General features: G+C 37.1%; 1 protein-coding gene across 4 annotated transcripts in view; it reads left to right on the top strand.

Moving 5' to 3' along the window:
* Nucleotides 1–17553, top strand: part of PDHX (pyruvate dehydrogenase complex component X) — a 51480-nt gene extending 33927 nt beyond the window's left edge. For all 4 annotated transcript variants that reach the window (XM_055715194.1, XM_027807967.2, XM_055715195.1 and 1 more), the window contains 5 exons: nucleotides 377–524; nucleotides 6579–6637; nucleotides 8223–8381; nucleotides 11918–11982; nucleotides 13212–17553. In XM_055715194.1, the coding sequence (XP_055571169.1) occupies nucleotides 377–524; nucleotides 6579–6637; nucleotides 8223–8381; nucleotides 11918–11982; nucleotides 13212–13476 (696 nt within the window). In that variant the 3' untranslated portion in view covers nucleotides 13477–17553. The remainder of the gene's footprint in view (nucleotides 1–376; nucleotides 525–6578; nucleotides 6638–8222; nucleotides 8382–11917; nucleotides 11983–13211) is intronic.
* The last annotated feature ends 9051 nt before the right edge of the window (nucleotides 17554–26604 follow it).

Raw genomic sequence — 26604 nt, 5'->3', positions numbered from 1 at the left:
TGAGCAATGTGCCAGGTCTGGCAGGTGGAACAGTGTTTATATACCGTGGCTGAGAATTAATGCTTGAATATTTGGAAATACGTATATATCTTTAAGCAATCTGCTAGAATAGTAGGATTAATTCTATACTGTAAAGTGAAACTATCTTTATTCTATAGAACCTGTTGTGTTGATCCAAGTGAAGTGGAATAGACTAGAACACTCATTGCTCTTAATCATATCAATTTTGGTAGTTGGAATATTGCTTTTTGAGATCTAGGAGATGTTTGAAGTGAGCATAATGCATCAGTGCTGGAGTTCTGTTTTAGCAAAGGGGAAGTTTTTTTATATGTTAATATCTCTTGATATTAAATATGCAGCATATGATTTCTTTCAGGGCACGTTTACAGAAATCCCAGCTAGCAACATCCGAAGAGTTATCGCTAAGAGATTAACAGAGTCTAAAGCTACTATACCTCATGCATATGCTGCTGCAGACTGTGACATTGATGCTATTTTGAAGTTAAGAAAAGAACTGGCCAAAGGTTAGTGATTAAACTGATTTATTATACTATGTGGTTTTAATGCATAGTTTGTCCTGTTTCAATAATCTTGGCCAGGAGGTGTAGAATTTTGTTTAGGCAGAACACTATACACTCAAATAATCTTTTTCAGTATTCTGTATGTTGTATTCAAGCTGTCATTCCCTGCGATTATTAAATTGGACAGCTTACTAAGGTATAGGAAGATAGAGGTCTTATTTTGCCAATGCACACAACACTGTAGACAGCGACAGTTTAACACAGGACTATGAATTGTCTGGTAGGTTTTTGTTTCCATCTATCCAGATGCAGCAATATTTAGCTTCTTGATGGTTAAAATCTCACATTATTCACGTGAAAGATAATAGGTGAAGCTTCAAAATAAAAATCATGCTCTGTCCTAGGTACAATGTTAAAATTTAGTTTTGCTGGTCTCTTTGTTGAATTTACTGGAAAAGGAAAGCTAATGCAGGCTCTGAAATTCTGGTTGAGAATGGCTTTATCCATGGTGAGGAAAGCAAGCGAGTTTTTAGCATGTGCTAGCCAATGCAGGATAAATTCCTCTTAAAGGCAAAGTAGTGGTATTAATGTGAAGGAGACAGGGTTATCTCTTTCAGTGAAATTTAGATGTACATGCTTAAAATTATGTTAAGCCGTTGGAATAGAAATCTGGCTCACAGAAAACTGGATAATTGGATTAAAAGCTATAAATCTCAATATTTATATATCTATATCTGTGTAAATCCCAATTTTCATAATGTCTCACTGTGTCTTATTTATACAGAGACATTTATGTATAAGATTAAGAAATTAATTTTTCTCTTTTTGTCTCAACTTGTATTCACTGAAGTGGCTTGTTTAGAAAAAGTTGTTGAAATTTAAGGTCATTTTCAAAGATTGCTTTGTTTTGGTGAAAATGTTACTGTTTTTACTAAAATCAGCAAAGTATATTGTATGATAAGATCTTTAAATAGTTTAAAAATCAATTATGCAGAGTAGAATCTTCTTTCCCAAATTTCTGTTCAACAAAGTACATATGACATGCATTTAAAAAAGTTAAGAGGATTTTTCAATAGAACACACTTAAGACAGGTAATTAGTTTTCATACAAAATATCACAAAAGTGTTGTTTGCTTAGTGTCTTTTTTTAAGGACTTCTACTTAGTTGCCCTAAAAAACCTGAATGAAAATTTGTCTTAGTTTAACATCATAACCTTCTTAATTTAAATAAATTTTACTATTTTTAGAAATACTTGATCAATATACTGTTTTTAATGTTGTCTACAGAAAGTGGCTCCAATTTCAGTTTGCTATGTTATTAAACCAAAACCTGCGGAAACTCTTTAGGAAAGCATTGTTTTATGGTAGGTCAGTTCTTGCAATTGCCTGCTGTTACTAAAATTTTTCCTCCCTTTTTTTTTTTTTTTGTAGCTGGTTTAATATTCTGTATTCTGAGGCCATCAACACAGTGCAATCTATTTATAAATACCAGTATCAGAAATACGGAAACAAATGTTTTCATAAAACTGTGACATCTGTAAGTTAATTTGATCAAGCCAGATTTACAGCTTGTAACAGTAGGTTAGACTTGCATTAATCTAGGGTATCTTGCTCTTCAGTAACTCACCTTAAGTTAGAGGATTTTCTAAAAATTGTATCTTTTGACTCAGAGATATTCAAGCCTGAGGAAAAACTTACTTTGTAATGTAATGTTTCTTTTTTCCATCACACTTAATAGGCTATTCTCCATTAAATACAGATCTTGAACAAGAATTTAAAGGACTGTAATGAAATAAGATCAGAGAGAATTTTTGAGCAGTTGCCCTGTAAAATTTTTTTTTTCTCAGTAAGGTCATATCTCTGTCACCAATTGGTAAGCTGTGGAAAAAAATAATGAATTCACTGTCCTTTTTCACTTGCATCTTTCGTTTTCACTTAACTCCTAAGCTACTTGCAGAGGTTATAGATTGGAATTAAGATACTTTTCTTCACAGAAAAAGCTGGATTTAACAGTTGAAAACCTGTGCTGCGTGTTTCTTCCTCTAGTATCTTCATGCTCTCTGATGCCAAAACTTTAGTCATTTTAAGCTGTCCCAATCCCTGTTATATTTTGACATCAGACCTGTAAAAAAGTTACACAAGCACAACTGAGGTTATGTTACAAAGTTGGCAGTAGCTGAGAGGAAGGGAGACAGGCCTGCATGGGGGCAATGCCTGCCTTTAATTTCCTGGTTGCCCATGGAGCTCTAACTGATTCTAATACATTGAGAAATATGGTTTGGCTTACAGCTGTCCAGGAAGAGTAGCCTTCTCAGGAAATCTGTCTGGTTTTAAGGCAGAACTTGATAAATTAGTCAAGATCATGTAGTATGATTGACCACAATATCTGCAAGTGATTCTTTAGTTTTTCTATAAGCTTTTATGAAATGTGGAATATTCTTCACAAAGAATAATATTAATTTCTAGTGCCTGAAGTTAGCAGTATTGTTTATTAAATTGACTATCTTATCTCTGCCTAAAATGACGTGTCTGTTGTGTTTTATCTGCTGGAAATCAGTTGAGATCAGTTGATGTCTGCTTCTTCAGTTGCAGCCAAAGCAGGCATAGCATTTTAAATTAATTCTCATTCTTTTAGAGGAGAGAACCCTCGTCAGATCAAATTGGGAAACTACTGATTACTTTTGATAGGTTTAGCTAATTATGCTAGTGGAAGAATAATTTGGTTGCTTAAAAAACTTGACTTTTCAATACCTACAAAGTTTGAATACTATTCCAGGCACACAGATTAATCTCTTCCACTTCATAAATTTACTTTTCATTCATCATTCATTCCATTTTATGAAATCACATTTTCCACACTGATCAGGCTACATAAGCAAGTAGTGAATTTCTGTTTGCTGAAGGAGGCATGCATACATGCACCTCATAGCCTGGTACTAAGTCTGTAACTTGGGTAAAAACATCTTAAGGCCCATTATTTTATAGTGAGGAGAAACAGTATTTTTTTTTTTGTCCTACTGTACTTTTTTTTTTTCCCCAAAGACCAAACTTTTTTTATTAAAGACTAGGATGAGAATAATGTTGAAACACACAGATGTTTTGGTGGTGTTTACACTAAGTCAAAGACTTTTCATCTTCTCACACCACCCCACCAGTGAGTAGACTGGGGGGATACAAGGAGTTGGGAGGGGACACAGCCAGGACAGCAGACCCAAACTGGCCAAAGGGATGTTCTGTACCATGTGACATCATGCTCAGTATATAAACTAGAAGGAAAACTGCTGGGGGCCACTGGTTGGGAAATGGCTGGGCATTGGTTGATGGATGGTGAGCACTTGCATTGTACATCAATTGTTTTGTATATTCTAATTCTTTTATCATTACTACTACCATTATTATTATTATTATTTTCTCTTTTGTTTCTGTCCTGTTAAGCTGTCTTTGTCTCAACCCACAAACTTTCTCTCCCCCATCCCACTGGGGCGGGGGGGTGAGCGAGTGGCTGTATGGTGTTCAGCTGTCTGCCAGGTTAAACCATGACAGTCGGTTGTTGTGTGGATGTGTACAAAAGGGTTTTCAAGGTTAACCTAATGAAGTTAGCCTTGAAAGCTTCTGTATACAGAGGCACCAGCTACGTTTTAGACACAGTGTTCATGTGGTGATATGCCTGTCTGACAAAGAGGTTGATAGTCTTTTTCCTTGAACCATGTTTCTGTTGATGTAACAAAAGATTTGCTTGCAACCTGGTATTTCTAGCAATTTAGACTGCCATGTTTTTCTTGGGTGTATCCCAGTATAGAGGTCTTTTGATGTGGCATTATGGCACAAGACATAAGTCCTCCAGGGGTGTTGGGTTACTTCATAGTCATTTCTGTGGGAGTGTTAGGTTACTTCATAGTCATTTCAACAGGGTAAAGTTGTTCCCGAGGCTTTACCCTGTGAGTGAATTTTCTCTCTGCTTAGTGTCACAGAGCTGTACATGTAAGAACTAGAATGCTGACATTGGAGGGCTACTGTTATGTGCTGGTGACTAACTCGTGCTTGTTTATCCATTTGTGAGGTCTTAAATTAAATTAGACTGGTCTATTCAGATTTCCTAGATGATGAGACAGGAGCTGCTTCTCCTTTCTTTAGAGTTTTCAATGACTATTTGTAATGCAAGAGTACCCAGGTCATTGTTCTACCTGATGTTTATTTTTATTTTAATGTCTTATTCACAAATTAATGTCAAAGACAATTAATTATGTTAACTTTTTTTCTTTAAACAGCAGCAAGTCATAAGAAATTAAATAAAAAATTGTCTGAGGAATGTTCACTTAAAATTTTTCACATCTATTCTGCTGTTATGGATTCTTAATGAATATTTTTTTTAAATATGTAGGGGTGGGAAACACCCATATGTCTTTGCATAAAATGGAATTGCAGAGATGGTCCTGGTAGATTTTTTTTTTTTTCTGATGGAAATGATGGTATTTTCTACTACATGATGAGATGTAATGTGGAAGTTTCATGGAGCATTCCCTAATGTAAGCTTCCTTGTTATGGGTGTAGAATATAGCAGTTTTCCCTACTGTAAATGATTGGAGGTAAAGTATTCAGGCATAATTCATCTAACTGTACTATCTTTTCAATATATTACTGCCCCTCTAGTGGACAGTGACATTTTTGCCAAGGGTTAGGAATGTAATATATAAATCAAAATACAGAACACTGAAATACATCTGATGACCAAGATACAGGTTTGTCTGATGTGAAATTCTGTCAATGCAACATAGTACTTGCAAATTCTGCTCTGTTACAATAGAAGTCTGACTCTCTTATGCATAGATTGCTAATCATGACAAATGTTGCAGGTGAGTTATGCGGCAAGTATATACTTGGTTCATTCCTCCAAATTTATGATCACTTAAGAAGATTTCACTTAATATAATTATCTATAAATAATTTTCCCTTTACAAAAGCATTTCCAAAGCTATGTGTTACATGCTGTAAACCATACTCAAAAATGAAATAACTTTGCTTCTTGATCTGTTCAGCTGACAGCAGTGGTGATGGTAGCAGAATAATGTAGCTTTTTTATTGTGAGAATTATGTGTTTAGCATTTTGTAAATAGTTTGCATCTTCAGGATAATCTTGTAGCAACTGTGACATATTTTGCATTGTATCTATACTCTTTGCTTCTGCTGCCAGTCCTGATTTTAGTTAGTACTTTCAGTCTCCTAAAACTTGGAAAAAAATAATGCAGGGCAAATATAGCCATTGTTACCACCCCTCCTTTCTCCTGAGCTTTTGGGAAGGGACACAACTGTATTAAGTGTTTTGCAGTATTTCTTGGGCTCACATTTAAAAAATCCAGTCCTCTGGATTTATCTGGATACCTCCAGATAAAAGGTTATTTTATCTGCTTTTGGCTAACACTGCCTTTTTTTGTCTGCAGCTTTGTTTTTAATTTAACAATGTTGCCACACATATTATTTTGCAGCCGGCTTTTGAATATATTGTTAGCCCATTTTAAGGATTGACAGATGCCTTTTAACTTGCTAATTCTTAAATTATAAGGCCCCAAAGGTCACTGGAGAATAACATACTTCTGATTTATAGATGAATAAAAGTTGATCTCTGCAATTATTCCAGTTAATGCATTACACTACATAAAGAATAGTAGTCTCCGGTATTGTCTCTAAATTTAAATCTTGCAATAGATTTCTACATAGACAGTAAATACGTAAAGTGTGAAGTACATATAGGCTGTTACTTACAGGGATGAATAGTTATACTCAAATTTGCAGTTTTTTTGGCCTTCTAGTAACAGCTAGCAAGAATGTCTCTGCTCAGCAGACTTTTCCTTGATGATACTTATTCTGTCCCAAGGGGGAGAAAAGTTTTCTTTCTTTTATGATTATAGTTTGAAGATGAGTTACTTTCTGACAAAAGACAAAACTTGACAATTTTCAAAGAAGCAAATCTGCTGAATCACTGTGATCTTACCACACAAATACTGATGAACAAATCATACAAGCAATGATAGTTATCCTTTTTTTTTCTCCTGTCTGCAGATGACATTAAAGTATCTGTAAATGATTTTATTATCAAGGCAACTGCAGTTACTCTGAAGGTAAGTGAATAACTGACTTTAAAAAACCAAGTTTTTTTAAAAACAAGTCCAGTTATGGATTCTGCTTTTCAGCTTGGTCTCGCTGTTTGATAGCCAGAGGTTTGTGAACGTGCTAGTGGGTTCACCAGATGTTAGCCTCTTGGAACAATTTTGGCTTTCTGGAACAAGGACAGGGGAGGAAGGAATGAGAGCTTCCAGGCTGATATCCCCAAGTAGTTGGGTTTAGTAACAACAGCTGCTATAGCAACCGTTCTTTAAAAATAAATCGTCTTTCATTGCTGAAGTGATGGGAGAAACAATACTGTTTGGTCTACATCAAAATTAAGACTATTCTAATCATATTGAATTTGATAGGAGAAACTCCTTGGCCCTACCATCTTGTTTGGATACTTTATATAGTCATACTTGCACAATACCCACTTGAAAGCTTCTTACAACTGTGTATGCAGTGGGACTTTCCTGATGTTTATTTAATTGGCAAAGAGGATTACTGCCATCCATTTTTTTTCCTTTTTTTTTTTTTTAATATGAGTGAATACTGTTACACTGCTTTTTGTAGGAGTGGAGTTAGTTTAGATAGAGATAATGTGTCCCTCCCATACTTTTTTCTGGAATATCTTCTCCACTATGAAGTCAAGTTTCTAATTTCATTAAGGTTGCTAAAAACTAGTCTTGGATTTATTGCAAGTAGTAGTTCATAGTGTCTATGTTACCTAGACTTCACCTGTATGTTGGGGTATTCTTTTCTTCTAAGCTTTTTCAGCTTTATAGGGTAAACTCAAAAACCTTATGGAAATTATCAGTAAACATTATCTCAATTTTAATTGAGTCCACACACACAAAAAATTTTATCAGATGTGGTTTAGGAGAACCTAATCTGAATAACAGTGAGTGTAGCTGCAGCATATTCTATTTGTAGCTTCCTTTGTTGCAAGTCATGCTTGAGACACAAGTGGGGTATAGTAGGATGTCCATTTCCATGCTTTTTAAGTCAATATCCTGAGATTCAGTTTGAGGGGGGAAATGACACTGCTTTGTAGTTTTGCATGCTGGTTATCTGTGAGGTGGCATCAGTGACTCCTGAAGGATTTTGTAGGCTTTTGTTAATTTTTTTTTCAGCAGCACCAAAAAAGCTTCTGGCTGCCCTGCCATTTTCAGTTCCTGGTTCATGCTTTTTGACAAAGTAGAGTTTAAATAAAATAAATGCAAGCTAATTGTGTACGTCTATTCTCAGACCCTCACAGTGACTTTTGGGTTTTTTGGTTTGCTTCTGGCTGTCCTGAAGATATATGTAACCTCTTCTTTTGCCTTCATTTAGAGACAGCAGTTTGCGATGCACTAATTAATTTGGTGAATGCCTGTATGTAGCTGTGTCTTAAAGGTTTTTCCTTTTTTGGGGGGGTAATTGATTGCACCATTGTTCTTTTAACAGCGCGCTCTCTCTGTCGCCTCTCTGTCCTCCGTCCCCTCTCTCGCCCCCCCCCCCCCCCCTTTCTTCTCCGCTGCGCCCTGTGCCCGCCCCCCCCCCCCCCCCCCCCCCCCCCCCCCCCCCCCCCCGCCTTCTCTCCCTCTGTCTGTCTTCTAGCAAATGCCAGATGTGAACGTAACCTGGGATGGAGAATCCTGCAGGCAGCTGCAGTCCATTGACATTTCTATTGCTGTGGCAACAGACCGAGGTCTCATTACACCAATCATAAAAGATGTTGCCGCCAAGGGAATAAAGGAAATTGCTGCCTCTGCAAAGGTAGGTTTTAAATGTATGGTGGGCTGAAGAATATCATATAGTAGCTATATAGTTTTTTGTAGCAGAAAATGTGGCATGACCCGGATGGACATCAGTAATAACAAAGGCAGTTTCAAAATGGATCTAAAGCAGTTTCAGCATTCTTTAGACTTAAAAATTATTATAATTTTTGCAACTCTGTTAATTTTTAATTAACAGTACTTAAACCATCATGTTATTTAGTTTAATGCTGGTTAGACTGTTTGAAAAGTAAACCTTTACACAAATCTGAAATTTAATACAATTGTGTTTCTTTAATCCTCATAAGAAAGCTAAATAATGTTAAAGTCTTTAGTATTTCCAGTCTTTGGGTTTGAGATTTTGTTTGGGAGGTTTTTCGCCCCCTTTCCCAGAGATTCACTTATAGCTGCTTGTGTTACTCTGTGTGCAGTTATGTTATTTCTGCCTGCATATTTTAGTATGCAGTTCAGTTGAGAATGTCACTGAAAGGTAATATTAAACTTCTCTGACTGATGAGCAGTGTTTTGCAAAGACTAGGTGCCAGTTGGAGTGACTTGAATCTGTGGCAGTTGTTGCCAGCCACAGAAGAAGTATTTTGTGGCAGGTGAAAATACAATGAATAATGAAATGCCCCAATACAAGGCTTTTTTTTTTTTTTTTCATTTGAGTGCTAATCAAAGGCCTGTAGTATCTGAGGAATGGAACTGGCTGCTAGGGCATAAGACATCCTAAAACTAGACACAAGCTGCACTTTGTAAATTTTTGTATAAGTAGTCTGCATTGGTAGAGGGGAACCAACAAAGTTGTAGCAGAAGATGTTAAGTGTCATGCCACAAAACATTTGTAATTGGATATTTTAAAGATATTTCCAGTTCATATAGCTTACTTCATGTTGAATGTGTTGTGAAAACAAATCCTTTTGCTAATGTAATAGCCAGTCGAGGAGGAAGGTCAGCTGAGATTTTTACATCATTCTGTGATTAATGGTAGATTGACAAGAACAACAGCGTTATGAGAAGGGAAGTGTAAGTTGTGTTTTCATTATTATCCCCAATACCTGTGATACTGTGATGCAGTATTACCATAAATTACCGTGTCCTGCAGTTCCCATGATGGGAATGTATACTTGCATTATGTTTAATAGGGCCATGATAAAGTAAACATCCCACGTTTGTTTCAAATGGAATGTTTGTAACATAGGTCACACAGTATAAAAGTCATTGGGTCACATAGATTGCAGGTGTCCACACCAATATAGTTTTGCTTTTCAACTTCACTGAATTATTGAAATAAATATGTACCTGACATGCATATGTAGGAAGCACAAATTGAAACTGCAGCTGCTTCTCTACCGATCTCCCTGTAGTTTGGCAAGCACTTTTTTGTGTAGATTGCTTATATGTCTCCTTCTGCTGTATGTTAGTTTTACTTCTTTCCAGGTTACGTGCATCCTAGCACCATATTTTCATCCTTCAAGTAACGCAATTGGACATATGCATAATGCTTATATTGACCCTAGTGTGTGAACGCTGTTTCCTTGGCTATTGTCTTCTGGTTCACTAATTATTCAGAGATGAATAAAAGCTTAAAATAAAATTCATTGTATCCTTTTAACTTTTAAATTCATAATGAGGGTGTCAAAGTTTTACAAAACTTGATGTCAGCTTGAATTATTTGGTGGGTGATTCATTACTATGAGATTCTCTTAAACATCTTAGTGTTTATTTTTAAGCTGAAGTTACTGCCATTGTTAAACTACTGTGGCCTTTCAGAACCCTTGCCTGAAAGATGTTTAGAAATGTATACAGGGAAGACAGTTGTTTACCATGACCAACAGAGTTATATTACAACATGAAAGGGGATTAGTCCATGTCATGACTGTAACTACTAACCAACTCATTATCTGTGCGGAAGTTGATGACTTTACCCCACCCTCATGCAAACAAAAAGAAGTCAATTCTATCATAGTTTCCGTTTTTTGACTCAGGCCCTTAAAGGCAGGGGTGAGGTTTCATAGGAGTTACCTCTTGGTAGATTGAATTGAGTGCTTGACGGGATATCTATAGAATGCATGTGAAAAAAAATCCCTGGAAAGCAGAACAGGCAATTGCTGCAAAACAGTCTAGAAATTAAAACAAGAGGAGGAAATAAAAAAGATTAAAAAGGTCAATTCCTAGCAAGAACATGGAAAATATCCTAGGAAAGTGGTAGAATTCCTAAAAAGAGAATGGAAAATTCCTAGAAAACATGGGATTCATGGAATAATCTTCTCCAAGAAAGTTTCACGAATGTGATACAACACCTTTTTGACATTGTGATAAAGTAGACTTTTTTGGTTTTTATTCGCTTCCACTGGAATTTCCCTAACATAACTAAATATTGGAAACTATCATTAGTTTTATTCATTTTACCAGAAGGAAAATATAAACAAACTGTCTTCCCAGAGGCAGATCTGAGTCAGTTTCCCTGACTGTGCTTTTAGAAACAGTTCTTTCTGTCTGAAAATGTCCACAAATGCTGCAATTGTTACAACATGACAACTTCCATGTGTTTTTCCACCTGTGAGATAAATATGATACAAGCCAAAACCGCTATTCTGTGTGAATAGGATAGTTCATCTGTCCTACGTATATTCCCACTTCAGTCTCGGCTGTCAGTTGAAGAGCTCTTGATTTTGAAAAGGTTGCTATTAATGGAGAAGTCATGTGGCACATTTCCAGTCACCACCTTTTCTGCTGGGTACTCACAGGGTGTTAGGAACCGGTTGGTAGCTGAATAACTGGCTCTTGACCCACCAATGAGTGCCATTCCTCTTGAGGGCCACACAGTCCTTTCTTCCTTATGTGAGAACTGCACTAAGGATTATCCATCGTGATTCCCACTGCTTCTTTCTAAGGAGACCTCTGTGCTAGAAACATCCTAGGTTGGGATAAGGTTATTTTTCTCTGTGATCTTATCTCAGAACATAGTATGAACTTCTTGGGCTCTGTTTTGAACAAAACATTCCTGGACAGTTTCTTCTATTATGTTTAGAAGTAGAAAACTCTCACAAATGAGATGGAGGTCACAGGAAAGGTAGTCTTTAAGGTAATTGAATGCTTAGCTGGAAGAAATAAGTTCTCTCAATCTGCTAGAAAGTTCTGAAGTGATACATGGCAGTTTCTTTAAACAAATACGTTAAGAAGAATACTATGAATTTGTCTCATCGGTATTTTGCTAGATATTTTTATCATCTGTTCTCCCTAGTGGTTTTAGTGGTTCCATTGTGAAAACCGGAGCAAGGTTTGTAAGGTGAGAACAGCTTTTACTGAACAGCCAGTATCGTTGGGAAAATGAAGTTTTGTGTTCTAGTCTCTTTGGCAAATCATTGCAGCTACAACAAAAATGTTGTTGAGGTGCTTCCCTAAATCCAAAAGCAGATGCTTCTTTAATGGCTGTATGGTACTTATAATGCCTTACTGAAGTAAAAAGGGTTAATCCATTACAACACATTAATTGCTTTCCCCTCTCTTTTTTTTATCTTTCATTTTCCTTAGGCTCTAGCAAAGAAAGCAAGAGATGGAAAACTATTACCAGAAGAGTACCAGGGAGGATCTTTTAGGTAAAACTCTCTAGCAGCACTTAATACATGCATTGTGGGTTCAGAACTGTTTTATCCTCAGCTATTCCACTGTGTGTTAATGCATTGCCTTTTAAAATCTTGCTCCATTTAGGATGAAACACTGTGTGATAATTCTGAGGGCCAAACCTAGGCTGTGTGTTCTGTATCAGGGGAAAACAATTATCTTGGTGCAGGTTTATTTCATCTCAGCCTGGTGTGAAATTCATATTTTTCATACTGAGACTGACCTGACTTTCATTTTTTGCACCTAATTTTTCACATTTACAGAAGAATGTTCATTTGTTGGTTTTTTGTTGGGTTTGCTTTGTTTTGTTTTTTGAATTGAGTTCTGTAGTTAGGAAAATCCGTTGTTAATATTTTAAAAAAGAAATACTTTAAAATAAGTTGTCTGGCAGAGGTATCTGAAATGTCTCTATAGGGACAAAAAAAGGTACAGCAAAGTTGTGTTGACTCATACTTTTTAACTGAAACATTAAAAACTGAGTAGATAATTTTTAAATAGTAGGATATATTTAGTAAATATTTTTTTCTATGAAATGTGCTCTGAAAAAAGAGCTAGTGAGCTCAGTGATGGGAAATAAATGGCACGTGTAGAACACTAGCATAAATGTAGTGACGCAGTTGCACAACTAATTTCTCAACTGAGTTTTTACACTCCCCAGCTTTCTAAACCTTCAAATGTACTGTATTGTATGACACAGTATCATCAAGAGTCCAAGCCTTTCCTAATATGCCACTTCCTGGCTGGTGACAGACAAAAACATTCAAGGGAGAAAGGCACGATGAGGCTGTCCTGTGGCTGAGTGATATGTAGATGCCCAAATTGTATGACATGGTTATCAGCAGCCTTTTTAACTTAAATGTTGTGAAATTCAGTCTAAAAGACATTTGGCTTGGTGCAGGGACAGCCAAAGTTTGTTTGAAGGTATTGCTTTCCTTTTCTACTTTCTGCCTTTAGTGCATGCAATGCAAGGATATACTGCTGTACAGAAATGGGGCTTTTAAAAACATGCATTAGTTATAATTGCAAAAATCCCAAACCTTGAGTCTTTAAGTGTGTCTAACTGCAATCCAGTTCACATATATTATAAAGTTAATGGGTTTGGCCTTGGGAGAGAGTGACATCATGTTAGTCATCAAGTATAGATTATTTCTTCTAGGGGATATATAATTTCTGACATTACTAGTAAATTTTCTCTTTCATTTAGTATCTCCAATCTGGGCATGTTTGGCATCAATGATTTTACTGCAGTCATAAACCCTCCACAGGCCTGCATCCTAGCTGTGGGCCGAGCAAGACCAGAGCTCAAGATTGTGGAAGATGAAGAAGGGAATGAGAAACTTAAGCAGCATCAACTCATGACAGTGACTCTTTCAAGTGATGGTCGGGTGGTAGATGATGAACTGGCTTCGAAGTTTCTGGAGACCTTGAAAGCCAACATAGAAAATCCAATCCGTCTTGCCTTGTGTTAAACTCAGTGGATTGCTTCTTCTTATGACAACATAGATAACTGTTACATACTTGAGGTTGTTCTTCTGTATAGAGGAGTAAATAGTTACTGTAGGATGGATAGTTAATTTATTGAATTAATGTGAAAACCTCTTAATTTTCATGCTCATAGTCTTTTGCAATGACCAGGTTTTAATACTGTAAAGCTAAAAGACTTCAGAGTTAACATACTACATTTCTTTAAACACTGAGTACTAATGGCAAGTAACATTTGTGTAGAAAAGTCAGTCTGCTCTGTAAAGGAAAACTCAAGAAAACTTGATGAAGTTTAAAAAGGAATCATATAATAGTTTGGATTGAAAGGGACCTTTAAGGGTCATCTAGTCCAACTGCCTCTGCAGTGAGCAGGGCCATCTTCAATAAGATCAGGTTGCTCAGAGCCCTGTCCAGCCTGACCTTGAATGTTTCCAGGGATGGGGCATCTACCACCTCTCTGGACAACCTGTTCCAGTGTTTCACCACCCTCATCATAAAACAAAAAATTCTTCCTTGTATCTAGTTTAAATCTACCCTCTTTTAGTTTACAACCCTTCCCCTTGTCCTGTCACTACAGGCCTTGCTAAAACGTCTGTCTCCATCCTTCTCATAATCCCCCTTTAAGTCCTGAAAGGCTTCCCTGAGGTCTCCCTCCTTTTCTCCAGGCTGAACAACTCCAACCCCCCCTGGCCTGTCCCTCATAGCAGAGGTGCTCCAGTCCCTGGATCATTTTTGTGGCCCTCTTCCAGACCCGCTCCAACTAGTTCATCTTTTTCCTGTCCTGAGGACCCCAGAGCTGGACACAGTACTCCAGGGGTGGTCTTTCCAGTGCTGAAATGGAATGCTTTATTTAAGGGCTTTGTTTTATGTATATATCTATATATCTAGCATTTATAGTGAGGAAAGCGAGACTCATAATTGAGTAAAGTGCTGCTATGGCTCCTGGTCAGTACTGAGGTAACCAAGTAGCTCAATTATATTTCTGCAGTAGAAAGTTTGTCAATTTTCAGGAGGCTTTTTCTGGCATGTTGTTCCATCCAAGTTAGATTGAAGTAGTGTTTATAAGATTTTGACAGATATTTCAATGGCTTCCTACATAAAAGCAAAGACATTACAAACCAAAACCATTTTGGTTCAGTTTTTTTATGTCACAGATTTAACTGCTCTTTATGTTCTCCTTTACTATAAGCTGCATCAAAGAAAATAAGATGAATGTGGAGATGAATGCAAAAAAAGAAATAACAAGAAATTCTGAGGAAGACTGAAGTAGATGATAGATAAAAAATAATTTCTCAAAATACTAAGTAATTGGTGAAATCCACAGCTTCATTCATATAATTAGAACTCATTCAAACACATTTAAACTGTAGATGCATCTGCTTTTTTCAGTATTTAAGGTTAACCGCATAATTAATGCCTTGCAGAGGGATAGAGAGGAGAATAAATTTGTCTGAATAAATGCATTCTCCATAAAGAATGGAATCTAAGTGTCATTGATTTTTGGGTTTTGATGGAACCAACATCTAGTGAAAACATTTTGCGTAAAAAAAAATTAATAATAGGTTTTCTTTGACTTAATTTGTAGACAATTACATTTTTCTAAATTCAGAAGTTGCCCCAACTCAGATATCTTCTTCAGTATCACAAAATGTAAAAAAATATTTTTTTCAGGTGCTCTGTGATACACTGTGGTTAACTTAAAACATAAGTTAATTTTGTCAGCAGTGTTGTGATGAAAAACTAGCTGTGATCTCTAAATCTCATAGAGGTTCCAGTATGAAAGGTCGTATTTTGCACACTGGATATTGCTGTTTAATGCTGTTCTTTGCATGGATAGGAGAAGGATGTAAGCAGAAAGTGTTTAATCATCAGTGTGTATTGAATTGTAACTCAGAGGCTTAAGTGCAATGGCCTGAAGTTTAAATTAACAGATTGGGCTTTTTTCTTGTATATAATTACGGAACCATGTATTGTATGTGTTTGTAATGAAATAACTGCATTTACAGGACCTGGTGAGAATATAAATTATCAGTAGAATTTTAGGAATTTGGCTTAATCTGTTTTGTGAAAGTACTTTTTTTAAAGATTTGGAGGACATGTTTGTTGAGCTGCTGCCATAATTATAAAGCTAATTACCAGACAAAATCTTTTGTTAATACTGAGTTGAGAGGTTTTTCTAAATGAGTTTGCTTCTTCAGCTTGTTCTTATATCATAAATTTCATAAACTGTTAATCTAACAGTAGGGAGAGATTCTGATTGCTAAATATCGTTTACTGTGCAATAATGGACATATCCATTCTGTATTTCCAGGAGTTTCTCACTGATAAATTATATTCAAGATTGGTGCTGAAGATTAGTTTGCAATCTTAAATGGTTAACCATGTATTTTTCTGAAGTTTTGTCAATCCCGTATTACTTAAAAGGGAAAAACCCCACCGATGTACATTATTAAGGACAATATATAAAAGAAATTGTCATTGTTTGCATAGCTAAACCTGGTCTACCCAAGAGAATTTGCAGACTAATTTAAAATCAGATATACTGTTCTTCATTTTTGTACTTGGTGCTCTAGTGTTGTTGTGTGCTCCCCAGCATTTATATATTCTACTCTTCAGCTGGCCACAGTTAAAGGTAGTGTGACTGATGTGTACAACTATAGTTTTGCATGCGTGTGTGTTCATGTAGTGCAAGTCAGTATGCTTTTTTGGTTTTGGGAGCCACTGGAAGGCACTGTTGTATGTAAGTATACAATGTTTAGCCTGGCTCATTTGTGTGGGTACTAATCCATTATACTTTCCCTGTTTGACATGGACAGGTGAAGACAATGCAACTTTTTCTCCAGGTTAAATACACCTTTTGAACTAGGCAAAACTCAGTAAGGTCAATACAAGCTTTAATTCCAATTTCTTTATACCTGCCTGCTTGTCATCACTGTCATTTCACATAAAGATGGATGTATGTGATTTGTTAGTCCTCAGCCTGTGAAAGAAACCTCTGGAGTTCAGACATGTGATAGCAGTCAGATCTCCTTAATTCAGAGTAATTGTACCATTTAGCAACACCTACCACTTCAGCAGAACTGAGACAACAAATAGTTGCCCATGTGGATTAAAATAAAACATTTAATATCTCCTTGAAGAATTCGGGGATTTGGGGATAGGGGCAATAGATAAAATGGCCCAGAAAATGAACCATTGAAATGGTTATGCTTACATTTGAAGCAAATTTTCCTTGAAGCAAAAATTTCGCGTATGAAAAATACAAATTTTCATTTTTTTATTCTTTAAAATGTTTTCTGACAACATCTTTTTTTACGTACCTAAGCAAGAAATACCATGAAGACATCTACCTTCTTAAAGAATTAAAAAACAAAACCAAAAAAACGTAAGGAGTGTGCTAACATCTGATGGAAATGTCTGCCTCTTTAGGGTATGCTTGGGGAAAATTACTTTCTTTGTATCATTTTCCTTTGCAAGAGGCATAGATAGAAAAAAAAAAAAGGTAGCTATTTTGGACTTTGTGATTGCTGGCAAGTATTGATCTGTGTCACAGTTTAATCCCTAATTATTCTGTCAGAATATTTGACTTCTTTGGATCTTTTTTTCTGCAGTGTATTTCTTACGAAATAAAGTTTCTGTAATTAATCTTCCTACACATAATCTCTGAAAGAACTTCACTCCTGCAAAGTGTATGCGTAGTGTTATTTTCATCTATTTCTTTTGTCCACGTGTTCATCTCCATCTATACAAAATAACAGTAGACACTCTTATTTCAACTAATTAGTTGAACTAATTAATTCAACTAAGTCCCATTGGATAAAAAAATATTTTAAAGTTGAGTAGGAAGCCATAGATATGACAAATAATCCAAGAAACAAAGTCTGAATACATGCTTTTATGTGCTCTTGTACAGAAAGTTGATATTGATCGCATTAAAGTATATGCAATTGCAGAGTGAATTAAAGGGGAACTAATTCAGAATTGTGTCATACTTGATGTGTTTTTCATATGCAATAATTTGTGCCATAAGGTGAAGGAAAATAAAGAAAAAGGTGCCATTAGGATTGATTGTGTATTAGTCTTATGGTGGTAACCTGTAGGTTTGAAACTGATCATTTTTTTATTTTTTACTTTCTTGCCTTTTCTTGTATGACTTCTCATTTTTCCAATGAGTTTTAGTCCTGGATTACGTTAGACTATAACAAATACTCTTTCCTCCCTGAAATCCACTGAAAATGTTGTGCATTGTTATAATTTGTTTGAAAGCAATGCAAATAAAGCACAGAGTAAGTAATGGTTGTGCAATGGCCAGTGCCAACTGGTCAAATGGGTTGGTATCTTTCTGTCAGAGGTACTCATTGCAAGCCTCTTGGAGTTTATCCTGGCAGCTTCAGATATGGGTTAATTGGAGTATGGTTAATCTACTTGTATGTTAACCAAAACCAGGCAAGACCAGGAGCAGCCACTGGGAAATGTAATTCTATGATTTGTGCAGTAGACTTTTATGGAGAAGGATTTTGCTGTCCTGGGTGGACATCCAGTATCTTTCACAACCACTGCTTCTAGGGTATGAAAAGCTGTAGCACAGAATTAAAAATTTTGCATAGGAAAAGGCACAGCTGAGATGTTGCAAACACAACAGCATACTCATTTAAAAGCTTTGGTGACTGATGAGCTGAAAAGTATTCCAATGTCTTTTGACAGAAGGAAATAATGTTACAAGGAGTCCTCTTGCCAAGCAGACAGTTTTCCATAGTTACATGACAATAAAATATGTATAGGTTACTGAACTGGTAGCTCATACTATTATTTCTTTTTTTAATTCAACTGATTTTGTCTTTGGTGTTTGACTAGGTCTCTTAGGTCTCCTTTTTTGGAGATGCCCCCCTCCTTCCTAAAGTGATGAAAGTATTGTCCTAAGAATTCACGAGAATTTGCATCGTTTACTTTCTTATCAAGGAGTGTAAGTAATGTCTGTGTGTTCGAAATCCTCTTTGATCTGTTTCCAGGCCCCGTGCAGTCCGTACAGCTGTGTAAGCTCGAAAAGAATGCAGGAGATGGGTTCTCATGAGAAACAGGCCGTCTTCTGGTGTTCAATCGAATCACCCCTTTCTGTACCCACAAACTGTTCGTTGTGGTAGTTTGTTGTGTTTGGTTGGCTGGTGTCACTGCCATAATTACGGGTTTTTCAATGATGAGGTGGCCTACGTGGCACCAGGCTTGCGGGCATCAGATGGGATTCACCTTTCTCGAAGAGGGAAGAGGGTCTTTGCTCACAAGCTAGTGGGGCTCTGACAGCTTTAAACGAGGCTTGAAGGAGGAGGGGAGTAATACGGGGCTTGCCCGTGAGGAGCTGTGGGATGCCATGCCAAGGTTAGAGGTCAGGTGCTAGCCAGGGCCCTCGACCTGTTCCTCTGAGAAGCTGGACCTTCTGGGGAGCTGTCTGCACTGAACGCCCTGCTGGCATGTCCAGTGCTGGATCCAGGACTGGTGACCTCCCTGTCTCTCCCCCTGCTTCTAGCTTGCTCTCCCCCTCCTCTTTTTCTCTTAAAGCTCTTAAATAATGCAAGGTCTACCTCGGCTCCTCACACAGCTGCACAGCTTGGTTGGATATAACTGTGAGAGGGCCAATGTTCACAGAATGTTTTTTCCGTTAAAGCTGATGGTTTTGTGTGGACCTGGGGTGGTATCTCACCTTGGTGCACACTGAGGGGATTTGTGACTCAGTCACACCTCTGGTCTCATAGGTGGGACATGGCAGGGGTCCGGGGGCCTCTGCTATGAGGGACAGGCTGGGGGGGTTGGCGTTGTTCAGCCTGGAGAAAAGGAGGCTCTGGGGAGACCTCAGGGAGGCCTTTCAGGACTTAAAGGGGGATTATGAGAAGGATGGAGACAAATGTTTTAGCAAGGCCTGTAGTGACAGGACAAGGGGAAGGGTTGTAAACTAAAAGAGGGTAGATTTAAACTAGATACAAGGAAGAAATTTTTTTTTATGATGAGGGTGGTGAAACACTGGAACAGGTTGTTTCCAGGGATGGGGCATCTACCACCTCTCTGGACATTCAAGGTCAGGCTGGACAGGGCTCTGAGCAACGTGATCTCATTGAAGATGGCCCTGCTCACTGCAGAGGCAGTTGGACTAGATGACCCTTAAAGGTCCCTTTCAACCCAAACTGTTCTATGATTCTATGAAAACTACTACTCTTGAGCTATGTGTTCAGTTTGAGCTTATGCTGTTTATTGTTTGTACTGCTTCAAGTACCAGTAAATAATTTATTATTTCAACCGATGTTATGTCCCACTTTCATGTTATGGAAGGGCTGTTTTTCAGCCTCTTTTTCATGGCTGATTTGCCTTTACTGCTCTCATTCATGCTATTTTGTTCTTGAAATTAGAGAAAAATTATTTTTTCCAAGGCTTTGAAATAATATATCCTTTCACTTCTTATGAAGTACTGCAGCACAACTAATAAAATTTAACTAGCTGTCCACCCACTCTTAATACTTTTCTGACTCTTCTAGATCAGGAGAGATTCTCTTCTAGTACTATAGTGCATCACAGATCAGAAATCAATAGCTATTATTTCCTTTACTGTGAAGGCTACTAATAAGCAATGAAGCATTAGCATTTAAGAAGTGTCCTAGTACCTTTGATTTCCCGTTCCCCAATACCTGTTTGTAGACTGCTGTTTGTATTTCCTTTTTTGTTTCGTTTTTTGGTGGTTTTTTAAAAAGTTACTAAATTACGTGTGGATAGTCACATAGTGCTTTGTAAGTAAGGAAGATGAACAAAATGATGGTTCGCATATATTCCTGTTTGTATGCTGCTGCTGATGGTGGTGTTTTTTCATTTTCCTTAAAGTTCCCAAGTATTAACTAAATGGTAGTCCAATAAAATTAGGTTAATGTTTTGGTAACTCTTCCTAAGTAATTTAAACATTCTGATCCTTCCCTTTTAGTCTCTGTATACTAGGTTAAGTTTTATAAGCTTCTAATTTATGAATATTTCCTTTTTTTAATTCAGCCACATGAGAGAGTTGAGTAGCAATTTCTCTGTTGTTTTAAGAGGTATGGCCAAACCCTTTGTGAATGTGTCATTTAAATTAGTGTCTTAGCAATCATTTAAAAAATATGCCAGCTAGATACTGTTCTTGCAGAAGAGGAAGTGTATCTAAGATGAGCATGATACTGATCTCGAAAACGAGGGAGATGAACATTGCTGGAGTAGCTTTAAAGGATATTAGCACTAGAGAAGTGTGTCTCCTATCAGTTTCCTTTCTGACCATAGCAATGTAGCACAAAGAATGAAACATTGTTCTACAGGAAAGTGCATGAAGTGTGGGGGTTTTTTTCGTTTTCTGTATTTTGTCAATTACCAGAAATATATGCATTATGCATATTTATCCAAAATTTGTTTCCAAGAAAGTGGATTGATCAGCCTATTGATCTCTGTATAGAGCGGTTCAGGTGTAAGCCTTAATGGTACCACCATCCCCGATCATCTCAGTCAAGGAAAGGCTTGTTTTGAAGGGAAAGCTGAAATACAGAAAGGCCGGCAGAGGGCAGACAGAGCAGTCCGGCTTTCTGACTTTTTCAGTCTCTTGATTTTAAGTGTACATACAGTCACGGAACTATTTCATTATGTAGAATGGTAAAATTAGTATGTCGAATTTAAACTATAGCTTGATGGTTTGGCTTTGAAGTGTTTCAAAAAGCACCTGACATGAATAAAGAAGGAATAGTAAACACTAATTGCCTTACTCTGTTGGAATTAGGATCAGACAGAAACTTTGGTTGTTCTGTGGCACTTCCTGCAGAACTGGATCATAGAACCACAGAACATCTCAAGTTGGAAAGGATCCATAAGGATCATCAAGTCCAGCTCCCTGCTTGTCACAATACTACCTAAAACTAAACTATTTGACTAAGAGCTTTGTCCACATGCTCCTTGAACTCTGACAAGCTTGGTGTTTTCCTGAGGAGACCGTTCCAGCGTCTGATCACACTCTCAGTGAAGAACCTTTTCCTAACATCTAATCTGAACTTCCCCTGATGCAGCTTCGTTCCATTTCTTCCTGCCCTGTCGCTGGTTAACCAGAAGGAGGGGATCAACGCCTCCCCCTCTGCTGCCCTCCTTGAGGAGGTTGTAAGCTGCGATGAGGTCACCCCTCAGCTTTCTTTTCTCTGAGCTGAACATACCAAGTGACCTCAGTGGCTCCTTATAAGTCTTACCCTTGAGGCCTTTCATCATCTTTGTCACTTTCTGGACACACTCTAATAGTTTGATGTCCTTCTGCTATTGAGACGCCCAAAACTGCACACAGTAGTCAACATGGGGCTGCACCAGTGTAGTGCAGAGTGGGACAGTCAGCTCCCTCAGTGGGTTAGCTGTGCTGTGCTGAATGCACCCCAGGGCATGGTTGGCCCTTTGGGCTGCCAGGGCACTGTTGACTCATATTCAGTGATGCTTTGTTCCATTTGTCCCTAAAGTGTCGAAGGCATAGAAAGTAGATTCTTCTAAGTCAGTAAGGCAATTACATCTTTAATAGAGTAAACAGAGAAAAAAGCTGATCAGTTGAAAATACCTTTCAGTATGTTCCTAGTTAAGTGTAAGTTTTAAACTTATAACCTCTTGTGATTTCTTTCTTTGTAATTATGCTTGAGTAAAGCAGGAGGATGTTTACAGTAGCTTGCTGGGGATTTGTTGAAACATGCTAACCAGTAAATGTTTCAAGAAACACAGAAACTTGGGATCTGGGTGAAGACCCGTGTGTTGATGAAACTGCGGTGGGTGCAAACCATTTACCAGAAGCTTGACTGGCTACTTTGCATGGTTACTTTACAAAATCTGCCTAACCTGTATCAGTGAAAAGCCATCACTATTTGCTTGAATTCAGTTTGCACTCCTTCCTTTTGACGTCCGTTTTGCTTTGACTTGTAGGTGTCACAGTGGATAATTATTCAGATACAATAACCATATTGTTCTCCTCTCTCTCCACAATAATTGTGCTACCTGGCAAGTTAAACATTCGTGTCATTATGAGAAATAACTAGTTGGAAAATGACGGACTTTTCTGTTTGTTCATTACCTGTACTAAGGAAAATGATTCATGCTATGTTAATGAATACCACTATTTATCTCCTTAAAGATTAGAGATTGAGAAGACACACTTTTATATGTTAAAAATTCCTCTCACGAGGCCTAGACCTAGATAGGCAGAAAGGGCAGCTGCCTTTTTTATTTCTGCTCACTGTTGTATAAGAGTATACTGAACTGTTAGTGCAGCAGATCTTTCTCCTACAGTTTCACGATTTTTGCATTGTCTTGGTAACATTCATTACAGCGTGCTGTTTGCTTCACTTTGCAGCAACCCGAGCAATCGAACCTTGTAAGATACTCTCTGTTGACCTAGTCGTCAGCCAATTCCTGTTTCAGCTGTCTGTCTTAAGAAAACGCGTGTAATTATGTCCCATTTTGCAACTTTGGTGCACTTTTGGTTTCTTCCCTGCCAGATAAATTATAAGCTTAAATATTCATGGAGACTGTTTGCTTGTGCAGATGCTTATACTTGCTGTGTCATGTCCCGGTCTCCATTAGCAGCACGCAGTAAGTTTCTCTGGTTTCAGCAGACGGCATCACACTGTTTTCCTTGCATGGAAAATAGGATCTATAATGGAACTCTTGGCTGATCAAACAACTCATCTTCCACTCTTCTGAAGTGTGAGATTTCTGGTTTATAGTATAAATTTCAACTAAATATTCTGAGTGCAATACAGTGCTTTCTCGCTCATTTTGGCAAGGATTCTAGAGGACCTTTACTATTCACTTTATAGTACAAACAATACACAGATTAGTATGAAAATAATATTCACACTTTTTTCCCCCCAAGAGTATTTAGAGAGACAAGTTATATACAGAATTATTTTGGAGTCAATTCACAAGTGAATTGGTTGTGCCTATAGAAATTTATCAGATGTAACATCTTGCATTTCCCTGTTGACAGGTACAGAAGAGCTACAGCTTTTTCAGACAGATTGGAGTCTTTCCTCTGTCCCTTCCTATTTCAAACCTAATCTAGCTGTCATAGTCTTCAAATCAGGTGATATCTTACTCAAGCTTATAACAAGTGCTAATGATTCTAAGTGGCTCCCAGCCTAGAGAAGAGATGTTTTGGGATGTGTTAAATTATCCGAAGCAATTCTCTAAGGCACCTCCTTGGATGCTTTTCCTATATGTTTGTATGCTATCGACAGGCTTCAACCACTCTGACAGCTGTAGAGGAAGGCCACAAACAGAGGGTCTAGGCCCCTTATTGAAACAGATAATACTAATGAAGAAGAAGAGATGTGATTAATGGCTCCTTTTGACAAGATTTTTGCTAATAGTTCCGTTCCAATGCCTTTGGCCACAATGCAGCGAGCTTCATTGTAAGTTGAAGGAAAGTCTTGCAGTTTTACCACAACAGAACTACTTCTGTGTTAATGCTTTTGTTTTCAAAGACAGCTTTTCCCTACTCTGTGTTGACGTAATGACTGTTAATCATTAGTCTGTGACATCCATAACTGTATTAGAAGTTGCTTATGAAGGTCAATACTCATTGTTTACCTGGAGATTAGCAATTGCATTTTTACCAACAGACTGATGCAGCTACAAACTTATGAAACTAAATTGACCTATCAGGAGTGTCTTAAATATTATTCACATGGCTTAAATATTATGTGAGATCTGAGCCAAGAGAGGGAGGTGTTTTGGCCAAAGACTACATTTCAGCAATTGCAGGAAGATATCTTTATTTTGGAAGACAATACCTACTGTACAGGGGAAAAAAAATGAAAGTCTAAAGAAAGTAGTCTTTTTCATCTGTACTTGAATATCTTTGTTTGTATAGTATTATATCTATTTTATCGATTAGCAAGGAATACCTGGATTTTTTTAAGCCATGATCTCTGTTCATGTAATTGTCTTAAGCAAACTGTGAAGGAAATAATACTTCAAAACGTTAATATTCCATAACACATTTTAAAAAGGGCATTTTACTTCTTGGACCTCTTTTTAAAGCATGCCTGCAAACTTTGCGTGTGTGCCTGTGCACATGTATATCTCTATATGTGCTGCAATGGACTGGCAGAGGGCCAGCTGCTATTTCAGCGACATTCGTTAAAGCCTTTTAGATTGAGGCTACAGGAGGAACAGAAGGACAGGCCTCTAAATTCCCCTCCTGAGACTTCAACATTTCTTCTTTAATGTATTTGTGTCAATGTATGTGCGTATAGGTACAATACTGGGAGAGGCCTAAGAGAAACCTGCATTGTATTTGATTACATTTTGAAGAGAGTAATTGCAACACTGCATCTGTTGCTCAAACACAAGTGATGAGACAGTTGAAATGATAGCTAGGAGCAAGTACTCTTGGCTAAGAGAGATACCCTAAAGAATCTATGAAGCAACCTTTGTGTGAGAAGGCATCTTTATACACACCTCATCAGAGTATTTTTGGGGAATATGGTGGTGAAAAGTTGTCTTGCGTGAGAATAATGTGTCTGCTGCTCTTGGAGAGGTTTTAAATATTTATTTTTGTTAAGAAATAAAATCAATCAACTACCAAGCACCACCTGCAACTGTTGCAGAGTACTTTATTAAGTTTGTTTGGATATTATAGAAATCACATGGTATTAGTACTGATTTAGGCATAGGCTAAGCCATTATTTTCTCTGCATTTTTCTAAGCCTAAGTCCAATTTAATTTTTAAGCTGTTTAATGGGGTGATGGATGTGCACCATACACAACTCAGAAGTGTGTGTGTGTACCATTTATATCAAAGTAACTACTCATAAATTATAATTACCAATTTACTTTTAATTTCAGAATTGACTAGACAGGCATCAATAGCATAGGTAGTGCCATCTCTTTTTTAGAAAAAAACAACCAAACAAAACCAAACCCATTACTGAATAACCACGTTAGTGGCTAGTGCTTGCTCCACTGAGACAACAATTTGCCTAATGTGACAGAAAGCAAGAGAGATTAGGACAGGAAAACAGTAACTGTATAGAGAACTCAATGGCAAAAGACCCCTGGATTCTTGCATACCTAAAGACTTGTGTATGTGTTTAGTTTAGATTTTTTCAGTTTTCAGATTAGTTAAACACAAAAAAGTTTAGCTTTGTCTCGTTAAGTGGCAGTTCTTTGTCACATCAACCACAAGTTCTAATTCCACTCTAGAATATGTTTTTCTGACTCCAGAAGTTTTAGGAGTTTCTTCTGAAGTTTTTGTGATATTAGAAAGAAATGTTTTCATCTAGCTTGCTGTTGTTTTTGTGGTTATTTAAAATGCTTGACTGGAATTTCATGTGTGAACAGCAGATTAAATAATCACAGATTGCAGGTTTTTTTGCTTAAGGTATGCAACTGCTAAGTAAGTTTTCTGGAGTAGATCCCCATGTCACCAATGGTGGGAAATTTAAAGATGATGGCTTTTTTCTAGGCTCTCAGCCAGATGAGAACAACATCTAATTTTCTTTTACTTGATTTTTTTTTTTTATAATTTAAAATTCGTTTCAATGTACTGAAAGAATTACTGGCCTAGTTTGCAAAAAACATTTATAAATACACTGATGTTTTCACAAAACTGTGGATGTATATCTATAGTTAAAACTGTTTCATTAGAATCGCTATGAACATTTTAAAGATGTTCATTTGCAGAAGTTTTGATTTAGATGTAGATTTATATAAATAATAAAAGGTATGGATAAAGATTATCTTAGCACTGACCACCACTTTTTAAAATAAAAGGACAACTGTGTCAGTTAAGAATTTCTTATCTGGCAATGCTTAATCAGTTTTTTCCAGCAATCCCAGAAAGCCTTGGCTCACCTCACCATGAATTTCTAAGAGCTTATGTTATCTCTGAAATCCTTACACAAAAATAACTTTTTAAGGATCCTGTAAATTTGAACAGAATAATTTTTAAAATGTATTTTATTACAATGAAAACATATATAGACTTCAAAGGAAACTTCAACTTTTGAAGTCTGTGAGGACTAAACTTTATCAGAAAGAATTTAAACTTTTAAGAGTTTCTGACTACCCTTCCTTTAGTAAGCGTTTTCTTGCTT

This window comes from Falco cherrug, chromosome 7 (assembly GCF_023634085.1).
Source record: "Falco cherrug isolate bFalChe1 chromosome 7, bFalChe1.pri, whole genome shotgun sequence".
Taxonomy (NCBI): Eukaryota; Metazoa; Chordata; class Aves; order Falconiformes; family Falconidae; genus Falco; species Falco cherrug.
Note: the sequence above shows the minus strand (reverse complement) of the source record. Positions and strands in the feature narration are given on the sequence as shown.